At 42.1% G+C, this 17,842-nt stretch overlaps 1 protein-coding gene across 3 annotated transcripts in view; it reads left to right on the top strand.

The window, feature by feature from the left end:
• Nucleotides 1-17,842, top strand: part of TFCP2 (transcription factor CP2) — an 83,278-nt gene that overhangs the window by 53,867 nt on the left and 11,569 nt on the right. For 2 of the 3 annotated variants that reach the window (XM_033222054.1, XM_033222055.1), the window contains exons 2-8: nt 2,241-2,392; nt 3,267-3,343; nt 4,565-4,670; nt 10,568-10,674; nt 12,559-12,711; nt 14,508-14,618; nt 15,321-15,409. In XM_033222054.1, coding sequence (XP_033077945.1) covers nt 2,241-2,392; nt 3,267-3,343; nt 4,565-4,670; nt 10,568-10,674; nt 12,559-12,711; nt 14,508-14,618; nt 15,321-15,409 — 795 coding nt within the window. The remainder of the gene's footprint in view (nt 1-2,240; nt 2,393-3,266; nt 3,344-4,564; nt 4,671-10,567; nt 10,675-12,558; nt 12,712-14,507; nt 14,619-15,320; nt 15,410-17,842) is intronic. The other variant, XM_033222056.1, reaches the window with a different exon arrangement.

Here is a 17,842-nt window from a genome sequence, read left to right on the forward strand (position 1 = left end):
CCTCAAGTGATCCACCTGCGTTGGCCTCCCAAAGTGGTGGAGTTACAGGCGTGAGCCACCACACCTAGCCCTCTTTTATTATTTTTACTTCTACCTATTCCCCATCTTCTATTCAATAAATTTTTTTTTAGGTAAAATTCATTTACAGTGAGATGCAAAAATAAGCTGTTAGAGTTACAACTGTGTAGCAGACCTATCATAGTATAAAACATACTCATCTCCCTACAGAGTTCCCTTATATACCTTCCAAGTCATCCCCTGCCCCACCAGGAAACCATTGTTCTCTTCGGCTCTGCCTGTTTTAGACTGTCATATAAACAGAACCATGCATTATGCATTCTTTGTGTCTGGCTTTTTTTGTTGAGCATTATATCTGTGAGATTCATCCATGTTACATTCCTTTGTTTCACTGAGTAGTTCATTGTATGGATATATCATGGTTTGTACATCCATTCTCTTACTCATGAACATTTAGGTTCTTTCCAGTTTTTTTTGTTTGTTTTTTTTTTGTTTTTTTTTGAGGCAGAATCTTGCTCTGTTGCCCAGGCTGGAGTGCAGTGCCACGATCTTGGCTCACTGCACCTCTTGCCTCCTGAGGTCAAGTAATTCTCCTGCCTCAGCCTCCCAAGTATCTGGGACCACAGGCCTGCACCACCACACCCAGCTAATTTTTGTATTTTTGGTAGAGACGGAGTTTCACCATGTTGGCCAGGCTGGTCTTAAATTCCTGACCTCAGGTGATCCACCCACCTCAGCCTCCCGAAGTGCTGGGATTACAGGTGTGAGCCACTGCGCTTGGCCTAGTTTTTGCTTTTATGCTGTGGACGTTTATAACAAGTCTTGGGTGGACTTATGTTTTCATTTTTCTTTGGTAAGTACCAATGGGTGGAACTGCTGGGGTCAATAGATGCCTGATTAATTTAAAAATTTTAAAATTATTATTATTTTTTTTGAGATGGAGTTTGGCTTTTGCTGCTCAGGCTGAAGTGCAATGGCACCATCTCGGCTCACCGCAACCTCCATCTCCCAGGTTCAAGCAATTCTCCTGCCTCAGCCTCCCGAATAGCTGGGAATACAGGCATGCGCCACCACTCCTGGCTAATTTTGTATTTTTAATAGAGACACGGTTTCGCCATGTTGGTCAGCCGAGTCTCGAACTCCGGACCTTAGGTTATCTGCCTGCCTTGGCCTCCCAAAGTGCTGGGATTATAGGCATGAGCCACTGCGCCTGGCTGCATGTTTAATTTTATAAAAAATTGCCAAACCTTTTCCTAAAGTGTTTATGTCATTGTACATTCCTACTGACAAAGGATGAGAGTGTGGTTTTACATTCCTACTGACAAAGGATGGATGTGTGTCTTTGGTTTGCAAGTTTAGATAAACTGATAGATACAAAAAGCTTTTTCTTAGAGGAAATGGCTTGTAGGAATATCTCAATATTAGTTGTTATTCCCCAGAATGTAAGATGACCTTGAAATATATACTCGTTATTGATTTGTCCTTTTCATGTGGCTTCTAAGGAATTGTAGAAGTTATTTTAGTCCTTATAGAACATCAGCTGATATGGTTATACAGGTAGTACAGTTGTTGCCTTTCTGAGAACAAAGACATTACTGAGTGTCCTAGATTTATACATTTTAGAACTCTGTTTATAATTTCCAGAGTCCTTTTAGGAACTCCTGTCTATGATTCCTAGAAACATTCTCTTTTTTTTTTTTTTTTTTTTGAGACGGAGTGTCTCTCTGTCGCTGGGGCTGGAGTGCAGTGGCCGGATCTCAGCTCACTGCAAGCTCCGCCTCCCGGGTTCCGGCCATTCTCCTGCCTCAGCCTCCGGAGTAGCTGGGACTTCAGGGGCCCGCCACCTCGCCTGGCTAGATTTTTGTATTTTTTAGTAGAGACGGGGTTTCACCGTGTTAGCCAGGATGGTCTCGATCTCCTGACCTCATGATCTGCCCGTCTCGGCCTCCCAAAGTGCTGGGATTACAGGCTTGAGCCACCGCGCCTGACAAAACATTCTCTTTAACACTTAGTGGTTTTAGCAGTGAATATCTGTCTTCACCCACACTATTGTGGTCAGGGGGATAGCACAGCAGGTAATCTAAATGGAATTGTTGGGGTGAAACTCCACCAAGGTGAGTAATGTTTATGGCTTTCCAAAGCATTGCAATTAAATTATTTAACAATAAACCTGCCTTTGCACAATTGCCAGATATTAATGTGAATCATTTGTTTTATTTTAGTGATGTCCTCGCATTGCCCATTTTTAAGCAAGAAGAGTCAAGTTTGCCTCCTGATAATGAGAATAAAATCCTGCCTTTTCAATATGTGCTTTGTGCTGCTACCTCTCCAGCAGTGAAACTCCATGATGAAACCCTAACGTATCTCAATCAAGGTTAGATGCTTCCTCATTCATTCGTACTATTGCAGGCCTACAGTATTTATGAGTTTTTTTTTTTTTTTTTTTGGGACAGAGTCGCCCAGGCTGGAGTGCAGTGGCGCGATCTCAGCTCACTGCAAGCTCCGCCTCCTGAGTTCACACCATTCTCCTGCCTCAGCCTCCTGAGTAGCTGGGACCACAGGCATGTGCCACCACGTCCGGCTAATTTTTTTTTTGTATTTTTAGTAGAGATGGGGTTTCACCGTGTTAGCCAGGATGATCTGGATCTCCTGACCTCCTGATCCGCCCACCTTGGCCTCCCAAACTGCTGGGATTACAGGTGTGAGCCACTGTACCCGGCCATTTATGATGTTTTATTAGGTACACTTATATGTAAAAACTTAGATCTTTCTGGTGTGACCTATCAAACTAGAAAAACTACTTCAGAGATTTGAGTTATAATGTCATACTTGATATCTATTACTAGCTTCTTTTGCTTAGCTGTCCATTTTTAGTTCCCAGCTTCCTCTTCCTAATCATGTTCCCTAGACCCTCCCATTGATTACTGTCTGAGAAGTATTACTCTACCTGGCTCTATTATTTACCAATTGTGTGGCCTTGGACAAGTTGCTAAAACTCTTTTAAGTTTCAATTTCTTTGTCTGTAAAATGGGATTGGTAATACCTTAGAAAGGTATATCAGTTAAATGAGATAATGTGTGACAATACTTGGCACAGGGCTGAGCATCTAGTAAAGGCTTCTGGTTGTTGTTACTAATACTAATAATATTATTATACTATTGTATATTCAACCAACTGAATTTTATTCTTTCTGAATCTAGCAAAGTTAAGTTGTGATGAATATAATATGTAATTACTTTTTCTTCTAGGACAGTCTTATGAAATTCGAATGCTAGACAATAGGAAACTTGGAGAACTTCCAGAAATTAATGGCAAATTGGTGAAGGTAAAACGAATAAATCATTCTTCTGTACATTTTTTTTATTCTTTTGTGATTTAAAATTTTTGTTTTTGTTGTTAATGTTCTTTTGCTTCCAAGGGCTTGATGGTATCTCTTGCGTGCCGTAATTTGTTGGCAGAGTGGTAAGCTGATGTGTTATTTCTTTGGGGTCAGAGTAGGCCCCACTATTCACATGAATTTTTCAGAGCTGCAGAAATAGAACGCTTACCGCTCCCTGTCCAGGGTAATCACCCCTGGCTCAGTGAAGTTCTTTTGGAGTAAAGTAACCTCCTTGAGATCTTTAGAGAAGCCTGAGTGTCTTTTTTGATACTTAGTCTTATAGCGAGGAAAACAGAAGCTACTTTGATGAAGAGCAGTTCTTAGTCTGTGATAATTCACAGCACAATTGAAACAGGAGTTTTGTCAAAAGGTGGTGGGAGGAATTAACAGACACTGCTACAAAGAAAAAGTAACAAAAGGAAAGTTGATGGAAATAGGCTCTACCTACCCTCAGTGTTTACAGGTTGTATGGTGGGTTAGCAAGCAGGGCACTTGGTGAGTTTTTCATATACATCTGAAGAGCTAAGCCAGATAAGCCATGGCATAACAGAAGAGGCATGCAGCAATGCTTCATATGGGAGTCCTTTATGCCAACTTACCATCGGACTGAAGTTTAAGCCAAGTTTTAAATATGATACCAGTTAACTATAAAGATTATATCTGAGAAATTGGCTGGGTACGGTGGCTTACACCTGTAGTCCCAGCACTTTGGGAAGCTGGGGCGGGCGGATCACTTGAGGTTGGGAGTTTGAGACCAGCCTGACCAACATGGAGAAACCCTGTCTCTACAGAAAATACAAAATTAGCCAGGCGTGGTGGCGCATACCTATAATCCCAGCTACTTAGGAGGCCGAAACAGGAGAATTCCTTGAACCCGGGAGGCGGAGGTTGCCGTGAACTGAGATGGTGCCATTGCACTCCAGCCTGGGCAACAAGAGCGAAATCCGTTTCAAAAAAAAAAATAAAAGATTATATCTGAGTAATTATAAAATTTTATCCTGAAATAGCACTTAGTATGGTATGGGTTTTAGAGTGAAGCAGATCTTAAGAAAAATAATTTTAGATTGTGTTTAGAAACCAACTGGCAGTGAGTCCTGCTAGTTTTTCTTTGTCAGCACTGATTTTCAAGAGGTCCTGTTATCATCTGATTTTGTTGTATCCTTTTAGAGTATATTCCGTGTGGTGTTCCATGACAGAAGACTACAGTACACTGAGCATCAGCAGCTAGAGGGTTGGAGGTGGAACCGACCTGGAGACAGAATTCTTGACATAGGTGAGTTAAGAGAATCTATTGCCTAGGAAGTGCCTTTAGCTATGGACCGAGAGTTGGTTTTCTTTATTTGACATTTACCTTGATTCATATGCTTGTGAAGCTCAATTAGTATAAACCTTGAAAGTATTTATTAAGCATAAAAAATTTTAAGTAATACAAGTTAAAATGATACCAAAATTGAAGTTGAAAGTATAAACACTTTAGTTCCATAGCAACTATAGGATGATTTTGTTTTGTTTTTTAAGTTGTGGTAAAATATATGTTACATAAAAGTTATCATTTTAAGCATTTTTAAGTGGATAGTTCAGTAACATTAAGTACATTCAAATTATTGTGTAACCATCACTATCATCCATCTCCAGAACTTTTCTTATCTGCAAAACTGGATGTCTGTACCTGTTAAACAACTCCCCATTCTCCCTTCTTCACAGCCCCTGGTAACCACTATTCTCCTTTCTGTCTCTATGAATTAGACTACTAAGTACTGCATAAATGAAATCATACAGTATTTGTACTTTTGTGACTGGCATTTTTCACTTAGCATAATGTTTTCAAGGTTCATGGTGTAGCATATGTTAGCATATCCTTCCCATGTAAGGCTGAATAATATTCCATTGTGTGTATATACCACACTTTGTTTATCCATTCATCCCATAATGGGCACTTAATTTAATTCCATTTTTTGGCTATTGTGAATAACGCTGCTATGAACATGGATGTACAAATATGTGTTTGAGTCTCTGCTTTTAATTCTTTTGGATGTATATCCAGAAATGGAATTGCTGGGTCATATGGTAATTCTACCTTAAATTTTTTTTTTAGAAACCACTATATTGCTTTCCATAGTGACTACACATTTTACATTTCTACCAGCAGTACTCAAAGGTTCCAGTTTCGGCTGGGCGTGGTGGCTCATGCCTGTAATCCCAGCACTTTGGGAAGCCAAGGTGGGCAGATCAGGAGGTCAGGAGATTGAGACCATCCTGGCTAACACGGTGAAACCCCGTCTCTACTAAAAATCCAAAAAAATTAGCTGGGCATGGTGGCGGGCGCCTGTAGTCCCAGCTACTCAGGAGGCTGAGGCAGGAGAATGGTGTGAACCCAGGAGGTGCAGCTTGCAGTGAGCTGAGACCACACCACTGCACTCCAGCCTGGGTGACAGAGCGAGACTCTGCTGTCCCAAAAAAAAAAAAAAAATTCCAATTTCTTCAATCCTTGCCAACACTTGTTGCTTTCTTTCTTTTTTTTTTTTTTTTTCCCCTGAGACGGAATTTCGCTCTTGTTGCCCAGGCCTGAGTGCAATGGCGAGATGTCAACTCACCACAAGCTCCACCTCCCAGGTTCAAGTGATTCTCCTGCCTCAGCCTCTGAGTAGCTGGGATTACAGGCATGCGCCACCACACTCAGCTAATTTTTGTATTTTTAGTAGAGATGGGGTTTCAACATGTTGGCCAGGGTGGTCTCAATCCCCTGACCTCTAGATCTGCCTGCCTCAGCCTCCCAAAGTGCTGGGATTACAGGTGTGAGCCACTGCACCTGGACTGTTGCTTTCTATTTTTTGATAATATCCATCCTGATGATTGTGAAGTAGTATCTCATTGTGGTTTTGATTTGCGTTTCCCTGGTGATTAGTAATGTTGAGCATCTTTGCATGTGCTTATTGGCCATTTATATATTGTCTTTCTTTCTTTATTTTTATTTATTTACTGATTTATTTATTTTTTGAGATGGAGTCTCCCTCTGTCGCCCAGGCTGGAGTACAGTGGCATGATCTCAGCTCACTGCAACTTCCACCTCCCGGGTTCAAGCAATTCTCCTGCCTCAGCCTCCCGAGTAGCTGGGATTACAGGGGCCCACCACCACACCCAGCTAATTTTTGTGTTTTAGTAGAGAGGGAGTTTTGCCATGTTGGCCAGGCTGGTCTCAAACTCCTGACCTCAAGTGATCCACCCGCCTTGGCCTCCCAAAGCGCTGGGATTACAGGCGTGAGCCATGGCTCCTGGCCCGCCATTTATATATTTTCTTTGGAGAAATGTCTGTTCAAGTCTTTTGCCCATTATCGAATTGGATTGTTTTGTTTTTTTGTTATTGAGTTGAAGGAATTTCTAAAATATTCTGGATATTAACCCCATAGCAGATATATCATATGCAAATATTTTCTCTTATTCTGTGGGTTGCTTTTTTACTATGTTGATACTATCCTTTGATGCACTAAAGTTTTACATTTTGAGGTGGTCTAATTTATCTAATTTTTTTTAATTGCCTGTGCTTTTGGTGCCATATCCAGGAAGTCGTTGCCAAATTCAGTACCAAGAAACTTTTCCCATATGTTTTCTTCTACGAGTTTTATAGTTTTAGGTCTTATATTCAGGTCACAGATCCATTTTGAGTTCATGGTTGTATATGGTACAAGGTAGGGACCCAACTTCATTCTTTTGCATGTGGATACCCAGTTTTCTCAACACCGTTTGTTGAAAAGACTGTTCTTTCCCCCACTGAATGGTCTTGCACCCTCGTCAAAACTCATTTGACCATATATTTGAAAACTTATTTCTAGGCTCTCTATTCTATTCCATTTGTTTATATGTCTAGCTTTATGCCTATACCTCACTATTTTGCTAAGTGTAGCTTTATAGTAAGTTTGGAAGTTGTGAAGCATGAGACTTCCAACTTTGTTCTTTTTCAAGATTGTTTTGGCTGCTCAGGATCTGATATTTTGTTATACGTTTGTAAAGGGGGGCAGACTTTTTTCCCCAGCATGCTGAAAGTTCCTTCCTTTTTTTTCACTTATTTGTTTTTTGAGATGGAGTCTTGCTCTGTCATCCAGGCTGGAGTGCAGTGGTGCGATCTCGGCTCACTGCAAGCTCCGCCTCCCGCATTCACACTATTCTTCTGCCTCAGCCTCCTGAGTAGCTGGGACTACAGGAACCCGCCACCACGCCCAGCTAATTTTTTGTATTTTTAGTAGAGATGGGGTTTCACCATGTTAGCCAGGATGGTCTTGATCTCCTGACCTCATGATCTGCCTGCCTTGGCCTTCCAAAGGGCTGGGATTACAGGCATGAGCCACCGCGCCTGGCCAAGTTCCGTCATTTTACTAGTGCCTGAGAACCAGTCACTAAAGTGGGAGTTCTGATATTAGAAGCTATGTCTCTCGGTTTGCAGTTATGTTTTGTCTTCCTACGTTGCTACACAGAGTAGAATTTGTTTTTCCTAAGTCATAGGGTATAAAGGAAAGATCTTCACAAATACATATGCAGTCACTTTTCCTGGTATCTGCATATGTATTTGTGAAGACCTGTAACATAGTTGTTAAAAAAAAATTAACTGGGCCGGGCGCGGTGGCTCAAGCCTGTAATCCCAGCACTTTGGGAGGCCGAGGCGGGCGAATCACGAGGTCAGGAGATCGAGACCCTCCTGGCTAACACGGTGAAACCCCGTCTCTACTAAAAATACAAAAAACTAGCCGGGCGTGGTGGCGGGCGCCTGTGGTCCCAGCTACTCGGAGGCTGAGGCGGGAGAATGGCGGGAACCCGGGAGGCGGAGCTTGCAGTGAGCCGAGATCGCGCCACTGCCCTCCAGCCTGGACGACACAGCGAGAGTCCGTCTCAAAAAAAAAAAAAAAAAAAAATTAACTACTACTAATTTTACCTGAGAAAACATTGGTTCTCATGCAGTGATCCTGATATCTGTATGATAAATTGACCTTAAGATGAATCTAACGCAACTAATATTGTGGAGTGGAACCCACTTGATGCTTTATTGTTTGAATCATTGATGCCAAAATAGTAGGATAGTTATACCACAGTTCTGATAATACATATCACCTGGCCTTAACTCCCCAGTCTGATCGTTAATAGGATAACTCAGGGAATACTATTTGAATATCTGCTATGTGGAATGGAAAGAAAAGTTCTACTCAGACCCATTAATTCTTGCTTCCCTTTTAAGTAAAGATTTGTCACTCTGTTACAGGATTATTTGATTACTTTGTAAGTCAGCATCAACCTTCCTTTTTTTTTTTTTTGAGACAGAGTCTCGGTCTGTCACCCAGGCTGGAGTGCAATGGCATGATCTCGGCTCACTGCAAACTCTTTCTCCTGGGTTCAAGTCATTCTCATGACTTGTGCATTTGTAACAAGCCTCCTGAGTAGCTAGGATTATAGGTATCCGCTACCACGCCCGGCGAATTTTTATACTTTTAGTAGAGATAAATTTTCACCATGTTGGCCAGGCTAGCCTTGAACTCCTGACCTCAAATGATCCACCTGCCTCGGCCTCCCAAAGTGCTGGGATTACAGGCGTGAGCCACCACACTTGGCCTGCATCAATCTTTATGTTAAAATTTTCCCACTTCCATTCGTGATATAATGCTTTCTACTTTCATGTAGACACTCTGCTGCACCCCTTCAATAGCAGTCCTCTTAATGTGCTTTTGGCAATAAAACTAATTTTAAAACTGTAGTTGAAACAGATTATAAATTACAGTTTTCGTGATAGTGTAGACTTAATCCACCTTAAATAGGATTTTAGCAAATTAAAAGGAAACTGCCTTTAAATTGCCATATTTTAAGCTAGAAGGATACTGAACATTCCCAACACAAAGAAATGACAGATGTTTGAGACAATGAATATGCTGATTACCCTGATCTGATCACTATGCATTATATGTATTGAAATATCCCTATATAGCCCATGAATATGTACAATTATTGTCAATTTAAAAATGATTTTTTTGTTTTTTGAGACAGAGTCTTGTTCTGTCGCGCAGGCTGGAGTGCAATGGCACAGTCTCAGCTCACTGCAACCTCCGCCTCCTGGGTTCAAGCAGTTCTCCCTGCCTCAGCCTCTCAAGTAGCTGGGATTACAGATGCCTGCTACCACACGTGGCTAATTTTTGAGTTTTTTAGTAGAGACAGGGTTTTGCCATGTTGGCCAGGCTGGTCTTGAACTCTTGACTTCAGGTGATCCACCTACCTTGGCCTCCCAAAGTGCTGGGATAACAGGTGTAAGCCACAACGCCCGGCCTAAACATTTTTTTTTTTTAATGGAGTCTTGCTCTGTCACCCAGGCTGGAGTGCAGTGGTATGATCTCGGCTCACTACAATCTCCACCTCCCAGATTCAAGCCATTCTCCTGCTTCAGCCTCCTGAGTAGCTGGGATTACAAGCATGTGCCACCACAGCCAGCTAATTTTTGTATTTTTAGTGGAGACGAGGTTTCACCATGTTGGTCAGGCTGGTCTCGAACTCCTGACATTGTGATCTGCCAGCCTTGGGCCCCCAAAGTGCTGGGATTATAGGCATGAGCCACTGCGCCTGGCCAAACAATTTTTTTAATTGCCATATTTTAAAAACTTTTTAAAGAGGAGAAAAGGTGCTCAGAAGCAAAGAACTTAAGCCAATTTTATTCTAATCAAATATTTTCATTGACAAAGAAGAAATTTAAGATGTGGGCTGGGCACGGTGGCTCAATCCTATAATCCCAGCACTTTAGGAGGCCAAGGTGTCTGGATAACCTGAGGTCAGGAGTTCGAGAGCAGCATGGGCAACATGGCGAAACCCCATCTCTACTAAAAATAAAAAAAAATTTGCTCGGCGAGGTGGCATGTTCCTGTAATCCCAGCTACTCAGGAGGCAGAGGCAGGAGGATCGCTTGAACCCAGGAGGCGGAGGTTGCAGTGAGCTGAGATGGTGCTACTGCACTCCAGCCCTCTACCACTGCACTCCAGCCTGGGCGACAGAACGAGACTCCATCTAAAAAAAAACACAAAGAAATTTAGGATGTGATATACAAAAATCTTAGTAGCTACGCTGAGTAATATAAGAATCAATACTTTCTCATTTAAAACTGAGTAGCCCTCAGAATTGTTCAATGATTACCATTTTGTTTCTCAGATATCCCAATGTCTGTGGGTATAATCGATCCTAGGGCTAATCCAACTCAACTCAATACAGTGGAGTTCCTGTGGGACCCTGCAAAGAGGACGTCAGTGTTTATTCAGGTAAGGCGCTGCAGATAAAGTTCCAGTTTTGAAGAGCATCTCTTACTACCAGTTTATTTCTTAAAGGACAAAACATGTTAACTTTGAAATCTTTACAGGGTTCTAGCCTTACTGTCAAGCCCAGGCTCTTTAACCTGTGCCTGAGAGCATTGAGGAGTTTCTGAATTGCTCTTCTAATACCCCAGTTTATTTATTTGTGTCTCCCAAAATTGCTTGGTAATGGCTGCATAATATTTCATTCCTTGGTTGTACCATAATTTACGTAACAATTATTTGGCATTTAGATCAGCATAATTTTTTTTTTGAGACAGGGTCTCGGTTCTGTCTCCCAATCTGGAGTGCAGTGGTGCAATCTCGGCTCACTGCAACCTCCGCCTTCCAGTTCAAGTGATTCTCTTGCCTCAGCCTCACCAGTAGCTGGGACTAGAGGCACATGTCACCATGCCCGGCTAATTTTTGTATTTTTGGTAGAGGTTTCACCATGCTGGCCAGGCTGGTCTTGAACTCCTGACCTCAGGTGATCCGCCCACCTTGGCCTCCCAAAGTGTTGGGATTATAGGTGTGAGCCACCATGCCCGGCCTTGATTGGCCTGATTTTTTTACTATTATCTGTAATGTTATTTTGAACATCTTTATACTTAAAATTTGATTTGCGTACCTGATTATGTTCTTTGGGTAGAGTCCTTGAAAATCCTATTTGTAATAATTATAATAACCAGTAGTTTATTGAGTATTTCACATGGGATAGTCACTATGTTAGCACTTTGTATATATGATTTTAAGACTTTCAGCTATAATCTTAGTCAGACAAGGTTCTTCTATTAAGATTCACCAGGCCGAGTGCCGTGGCTCACACCTGTAATCCCAGCACTTTGGGAGGCTGAGGCAGGCAGATCACCTGAGGTCAGGAGTTCGAGACCAGCCTGGCCAACATGGCAAAAACATGTCTCCACTAAAAATGCAAAAATTAGCAGGGCATGGTGGTGCATGCCTGTAATCCCAGCTACTTGTGAAACTGAGGCAGGAGAATTGCTTGAACTGGGAAGGCAAAGGTTGCAGTGAGCTGAGATTGTGCCATTGCATTCCAGCCTGGGCGACAAGAGCAAAACTTAGTCTCAAAAAAAAAAAAAAAAAAAAATCACCAATCTTAGACTTTATGCAATAGCCAAGCTAACGTTTTTCTCCAATATTACTGTGAACTTTCATATTTACTATGTTCCCAGACTGGGTAGTGGCTCTTCTTTCTAAAATCTTCCTTAAAATTGAGGAAACTTTAACAGAAATCATTTCTCTCTCTTTTTTTTTTTTTTTTTTTTTTTGAGACGCAGTCTCGCTCTGTTGCCGAGGCTGGAGTGCAGTGACGTGATCTTGGCTCACTGCAACCTCCACCTCCCGGGTTCACGCCATTCTCCTGCCTCAGCCTCCCGAGTAGCTGGGACTACAGGCGCTTGCCTCCACCCTGGCTAATTTTTTGTATTTTTTAGTAGAGATGGGGTTTCACCTTGTTAGCCAGGATGGTCTCGATCTCTGACCTTGTGATCCGCCCGCCTCAGCCTCCCAAAGTGCTGGGATTGCAGGCGTGAGCCACCGCACCCGGCCAGCTCTGTGTTCTTTGAAGCAGTTAATGAATTTAGTTTCTCACAGCAGCTTTTGTTAGCATTAGATCTGTACTTGTATTTTGTTTGCATTTGTGAAGCATTTAAGTTTTTTCTATTTCCTCTATCAGATTGTAAATTCTTCAAGATCACAAAGAGGAAAAGTGTTTTTTGTAGGTATTCATAATGCCTAGTAAAGGTTTTGCTGTTAATAGTTGCTAAAAAAAAATACTGCCAACTGGTTTGGCTAGCTAGTGGTACTGAAGCCTTGATGTTGTATTCTTTTCAGGTGCACTGTATTAGTACAGAGTTCACTATGAGGAAACATGGTGGAGAAAAGGGGGTGCCATTCCGAGTACAAATAGATACCTTCAAGGAGAATGAAAACGGGGAATATACTGAGCACTTACACTCGGCCAGCTGCCAGATCAAAGTTTTCAAGGTATTCGTGAGCAACGTGCTGGCCCTTGGATTCTTTTACCTTATCATTCTACGTTAACATTAGTTACCCAGTCAGAAAATCAACTTGTCTTATTTTTTTGAAAACTCAAAAAAAAAAAAAAAAAGTCTAAGCTAGAGTCATTGACATAATTACCAAGATGCCTGGTAAAGAAATTTACATGGAGATGGTCATAGGATAATAGGAACTTGGAAAAGAGGGCTAGAGGCACGAACATGGATTCTCATTGAAAGCTCTTAAAGCCTATTGAAGTTACAAACTCTTGTAAAGCTCACAAAAATGGACTATTTTTGGTTACATTCATACTTGATCTTTTCTTATTTGGTCTTACTTATTTATTTATTTTTGAGACTGGGTCTCATTTTGTCACCCAGGCTGGAGTGCAGTGGCGCAATCATAGCTCAATCCTTTTTTTTTTTTTTTTGAGATGGAGTCTTGCTCTGTTGCCCGGGCTAGAGTGCAGTGGCCGGATCTCAGCTCACTGCAAGCTCCGCCTCCCGGGTTTCCGCCATTCTCCTGCCTCAGCCTCAGGAGTAGCTGGGACTACAGGCGCCCGCCACCTCGCCCGGCTAGTTTTTTTGTATTTTTAGTAGAGACGGGGTTTCACCGTGTTAGCCAGGATGGTCTCGATCTCCTGACCTCGTGATCCGCCCGTCTCGGCCTCCCAAAGTGCTGGGATTACAGGTTTGAGCCACCACGCCCGGCCTCATAGCTCAATCTTTTGGGCTCAATCAATCCTTCTGCCTCAGCTTCCCCAGTAAGTGGGACTCCAGGCATGTGCCACCACACCGGGCTAATTTTTGTATTTTTTTGTAGAGAGGGGGTCTTGCCATGTTGCCCAGGTTGATCTTGAACTCCTGGTCTTAAGTGATCTGCCCGCCTTGGCCTCCCAAAGTACTGGGATTACAGGTGTGAGCCACTGTGCCCCAGCCAGGGTCCTATTTATTTTTATCACATGGATAAATATGTTCTCATTGTAAGAGATTGAATAATACAGAAGTATTCAGAGCAACACTGAAATTCTCCCTTTACTACTCTGATGCTGACCCCCCCCCGACAACCTCTTCCCAGAGGAAACCACTGTCATAATTTCGTAATTTCATATGTGTCCGTCTAGTTCCCTCTTCTTTTTCTTTTTCTTTTTGAGTCGGAGTTTCACTCTGTCGCCCAGGCTGTTTTGCAGTGGTGCAATCTCAGCTCACTGCAACCTCCATCTCCTGGATTCAAGCGATTCTCATACCTCAGCCTCCCCAGTACCTGGGACTACAGGCACACACACCATGCCCAGCTAATTTTTTGTATTTTTAATGGAGACAGGGTTTTGCCACATTGGCCAGGCTGGTCTTGAACTCCTGAGCTCAGGCAATCCGCCTGCCTCGGCCTCCCAAAGTGCTGTGATTACAGGCGTGGGCCACTGCGCCCAGCTCTTCTACTTCCTTTCTATCCTTTTATACACACACATACATAGCTATATACATATTTTCTTTGACATATAAATGGGATTATACTATCTGAAATGTTTTGAGCTTTGATTTTTTTCAGTTAATTATGTGCTTTAAAGATCTTTCCATGTCCGTAGCTATAGATCGGATTCTTTTCAATTCCATCAAACAGAAACATTTAAATTTCCTATTTTCAAACTTAAAGTGATGTGTCTTGCCTTTACATCACTGCACATACAATTTTGTTTCATACGTGAATATTTAAGTTTTTAGAAGCAATATTGTTGGGTCAAAAGGTGAGTACCTGAATTTAAAACAAAATGTTTCTCATTTCAGCCCAAAGGTGCAGACAGAAAGCAAAAAACCGATAGGGAAAAAATGGAGAAACGAACACCTCATGAAAAGGAGAAATATCAACCTTCCTATGAGACAACCATACTCACAGAGGTAAAAAGATTTCTTTTGGTGACAATTTCAGTTCATAATTTTTAATCTTAAAAATTCATCACTTCCAAACTGGTCAAAATTTTCTCCTAAGCAACATTCTCTCTCTCGCTCACCCCCTTTTTTTTTTTTAAACAAGAGCACAAGTCTACTTTTGTTTACTTTTCATTAGTTTAAATCCTTGAGGGACACAGTATCACATGGATTCTGTGTCCAGCGGCCTTAGCAGGAAGATTCCTTTAGAATTTGGCACGAACCATGCTGCTGTTTCTGTGTCCAAGTTATCTTTCCCCACATTACTCTGGTTTTGCTTGGTTTGCTGCATGCTACTGTGGTGTTCTTTGCTTTGTATACCTAAGCACATCTCTTGCCCAAATAGAATTCAGTTTCATCTTGGGCATAAACCACCTTCAATTTTAAGAAGAGCTGTGTGCTGCCTTTGGTTCTGGAGAACCCACTTATAACCAACAAAAATGGCCCGGGACCACAGTTTTCTAGACATGTTTCCTTTTAAAATTCCTATTCCCAGCAGGTCTCCACAGGCTCCAAGATGGTGGAAAGAGAAGCAGTGTTCTCTGTTGCTTGTGGGAGTCTCTGAGGAATTAAGATTTACTAATCAAGATGTGCTATTCAAGTAACAATGTTTTAGTCAAATCCTAGGGTCAAATGTGCTTGTTCATTATCTAACTTATCCTTTGTTTTTAGTGTTCTCCATGGCCTGAGATCACATATGTCAATAATTCCCCATCACCTGGCTTCAACAGTTCCCATAGCAGTTTTTCTCTTGGGGAAGGGTAAGTCTGGGATATAAAATTGGCTTATATTTGTCCAAAATATATATTCTTTCATTACCTGTTCATAAACAAGATCTTTTTAAGTCAAGTACATCTATTTGGTCGTTCTTTGATGGATATATATATTAACTGAGATTTGGAGTATCTTCAAAAGAGATTGAAAGAGTTTTATATAGCCCTGTCTTCTCCTTGTGTTTTCCCCTCTCCCTCCTCCTCCTCTTTTTTTTTTTTTTTTTTTTGAGACGGAGTCTCGCTCTGCCGCCCAGGCTGGCGAGCAGTGGCCAGATCTCAGCTCACTACAAGCTCTGCCTCCCGGGTTCACGCCATTCTCCTGCCTCAGCCTCCCGAGTAGCTGGAACTACAGGCGCCGCCACCTCGCCCGGCTAGTTTTTTTTTTGTATTTTTAGTAGAGACGGGGTTTCACCGTGTTAGCCAGGATGGTCTCGATCTCCTGACCTCGTGATCCGCCCGCCTCGGCCTCCCAAAGTGCTGGGATTACAGGCTTGAGCCACCGCGCCCAGCCTCTCCTCTTCTTTTTTACCCCCACTAGAAAGTAACATTTATCGTCAATTGTTAGTGGTTCAGGGACTGATGATCTGGGCTTTTTACCTCTCCCTATTACTGCACATCTTGTGGTTATTTCACTTCCTGATCATACTTGCACCAGATTTGGGAACAGGAAACAATTGTACAAACACTAAAATTTGTTTTGTTACTTGTTAGGAATACTTCTAACACCTAATTATTACGAATCTTTGAAAATTGAAGAAATAAGTTTGAAGATGATGGTTAAAATGAAGTTTTGGACTTATTTATGGGATACATTTAATCTTGCCTTATTATCTTTTACCATAAGAGATAATTGAAAGTTGGTACAGACACCTACTCCAATTTTAAAAAGTAGCTGTATTATATAGTCCTAGCATCTAACGTGTATTTCACATAACCATATTGAAACTTGAAATAGTTAGACTACCAAATGTGTGAGCATATTGTTTGGTTGCAATGTTTGTGTTTTTGGATTTATTTAGGCTCTATGTCTGACCTACTTTTTAAAGGATTTAATTAAGGTAGCTTAAATATTCAAAACGTAACAATTAAGAATAAAAGTAGGTATTAGTTGTAGAAGGAATACATATAACTAGGGCCCTAAGATAAGTTAATTACTATGTTCAAATACCAAATTTGAATTTTGCAGCTAAGGCTAAAAAAGAAAGAAGATCTTATTTTAAAAGAAAAAAAGATCTTAACATCCGCATAGATGATACATTCTACTTATAGGTAATTCCAAATATGATACAGAGTTTAAGAGTTGTGTTTAAAAATTTTTCTCTTCTCTTTGTCATGTACTTCATACTAGTGAAACTTTTCTTCCATAAAAGTAGGCATTAGGGAAGAGGGACAATTCATAGACAAAGAATGTATAAAGAAAACTGAGGCTAGGCTGGGCGCGGTGGCTCAAGCCTGTAATCCCAGCACTTTGGGAGGCCGAGACGGGCGGATCACGAGGTCAGGAGATCGAGACCACCCTGGCTAACACGGTGAAACCCTGTCTCTACTAAAAATACAAAAAACTAGCCGGGCGAAGTGGCGGCGCCTGTAGTCCCAGCTACTCGGGAGGCTGAGGCAGGAGAATGGCGTGAACCCGGGAGGCGGAGCTTGCAGTGAGCTGAGATCTGGCCACTGCACTCCAGCCTGGGTGACAGAGCGAGACTCCGTCTCAAAAAAAAAAAAAAAAAAAAAAAGAAAACTGAGGCTGAGTGCGGTGGCTCACACCTGCAATCCCAGCACTTCGGGAGGCCGAGGCAGGCGGATCATGATGTCAGGAGTTCGAGACCAGCCTGGCCAACATGGTGAAACCCCAATTAGTGGGGTGTGGTGGCAGGCACCTGTAATCCCAGCTACTTGCGAGGCTGAGGCAGGAGAATTGCTTGAAACTGGAAGGCAGAGGTTGCAGTGAGCTGAGATCATGCCACTGCACTCTAGTTTGGGCAAAGGAGTGAAACTCTATCTCAAAAAAAAAGAAAAAGAAAAACTGAGGGTGTGGCGATAACCCTTGGATCATAAATTAGGCAGCACCAATTTTTGAGACTGCTTTAAAAATAATTGTTTTTGCCGGGCACAGTGATTCACAACAGTAATCCCAGCACTTTGAGAGGTGGAGGCAGGTGGATCATGAGGTCAGGAGATTGACTGGCTAACACAGTGAAACCCCGTCTCTACTAAAAATACAGAAAAATTAGCCGGGCGTGGTGGCGGGTGCCTGTAGTCCCAGCTACTCAGGAGGCTGAGGCAGAAGAATGGCGTGAACCCGGGAGGCGGAGCTTGCAGTGAGCCGAGATCGCACCACTGTACTCCAGCCTGGGAGAAAGTGCGAGACTCTGTCTCAAAAAAAAAAAAAAAAAAAAAAAAAAAGTTTTTTTTATTCTAAAT

The sequence above is a fragment of the Trachypithecus francoisi genome, unplaced genomic scaffold (genome assembly GCF_009764315.1).
Source record: "Trachypithecus francoisi isolate TF-2019V2 unplaced genomic scaffold, Tfra_2.0 Lachesis_group11, whole genome shotgun sequence".
Lineage (NCBI taxonomy): Eukaryota > Metazoa > Chordata > Mammalia > Primates > Cercopithecidae > Trachypithecus > Trachypithecus francoisi.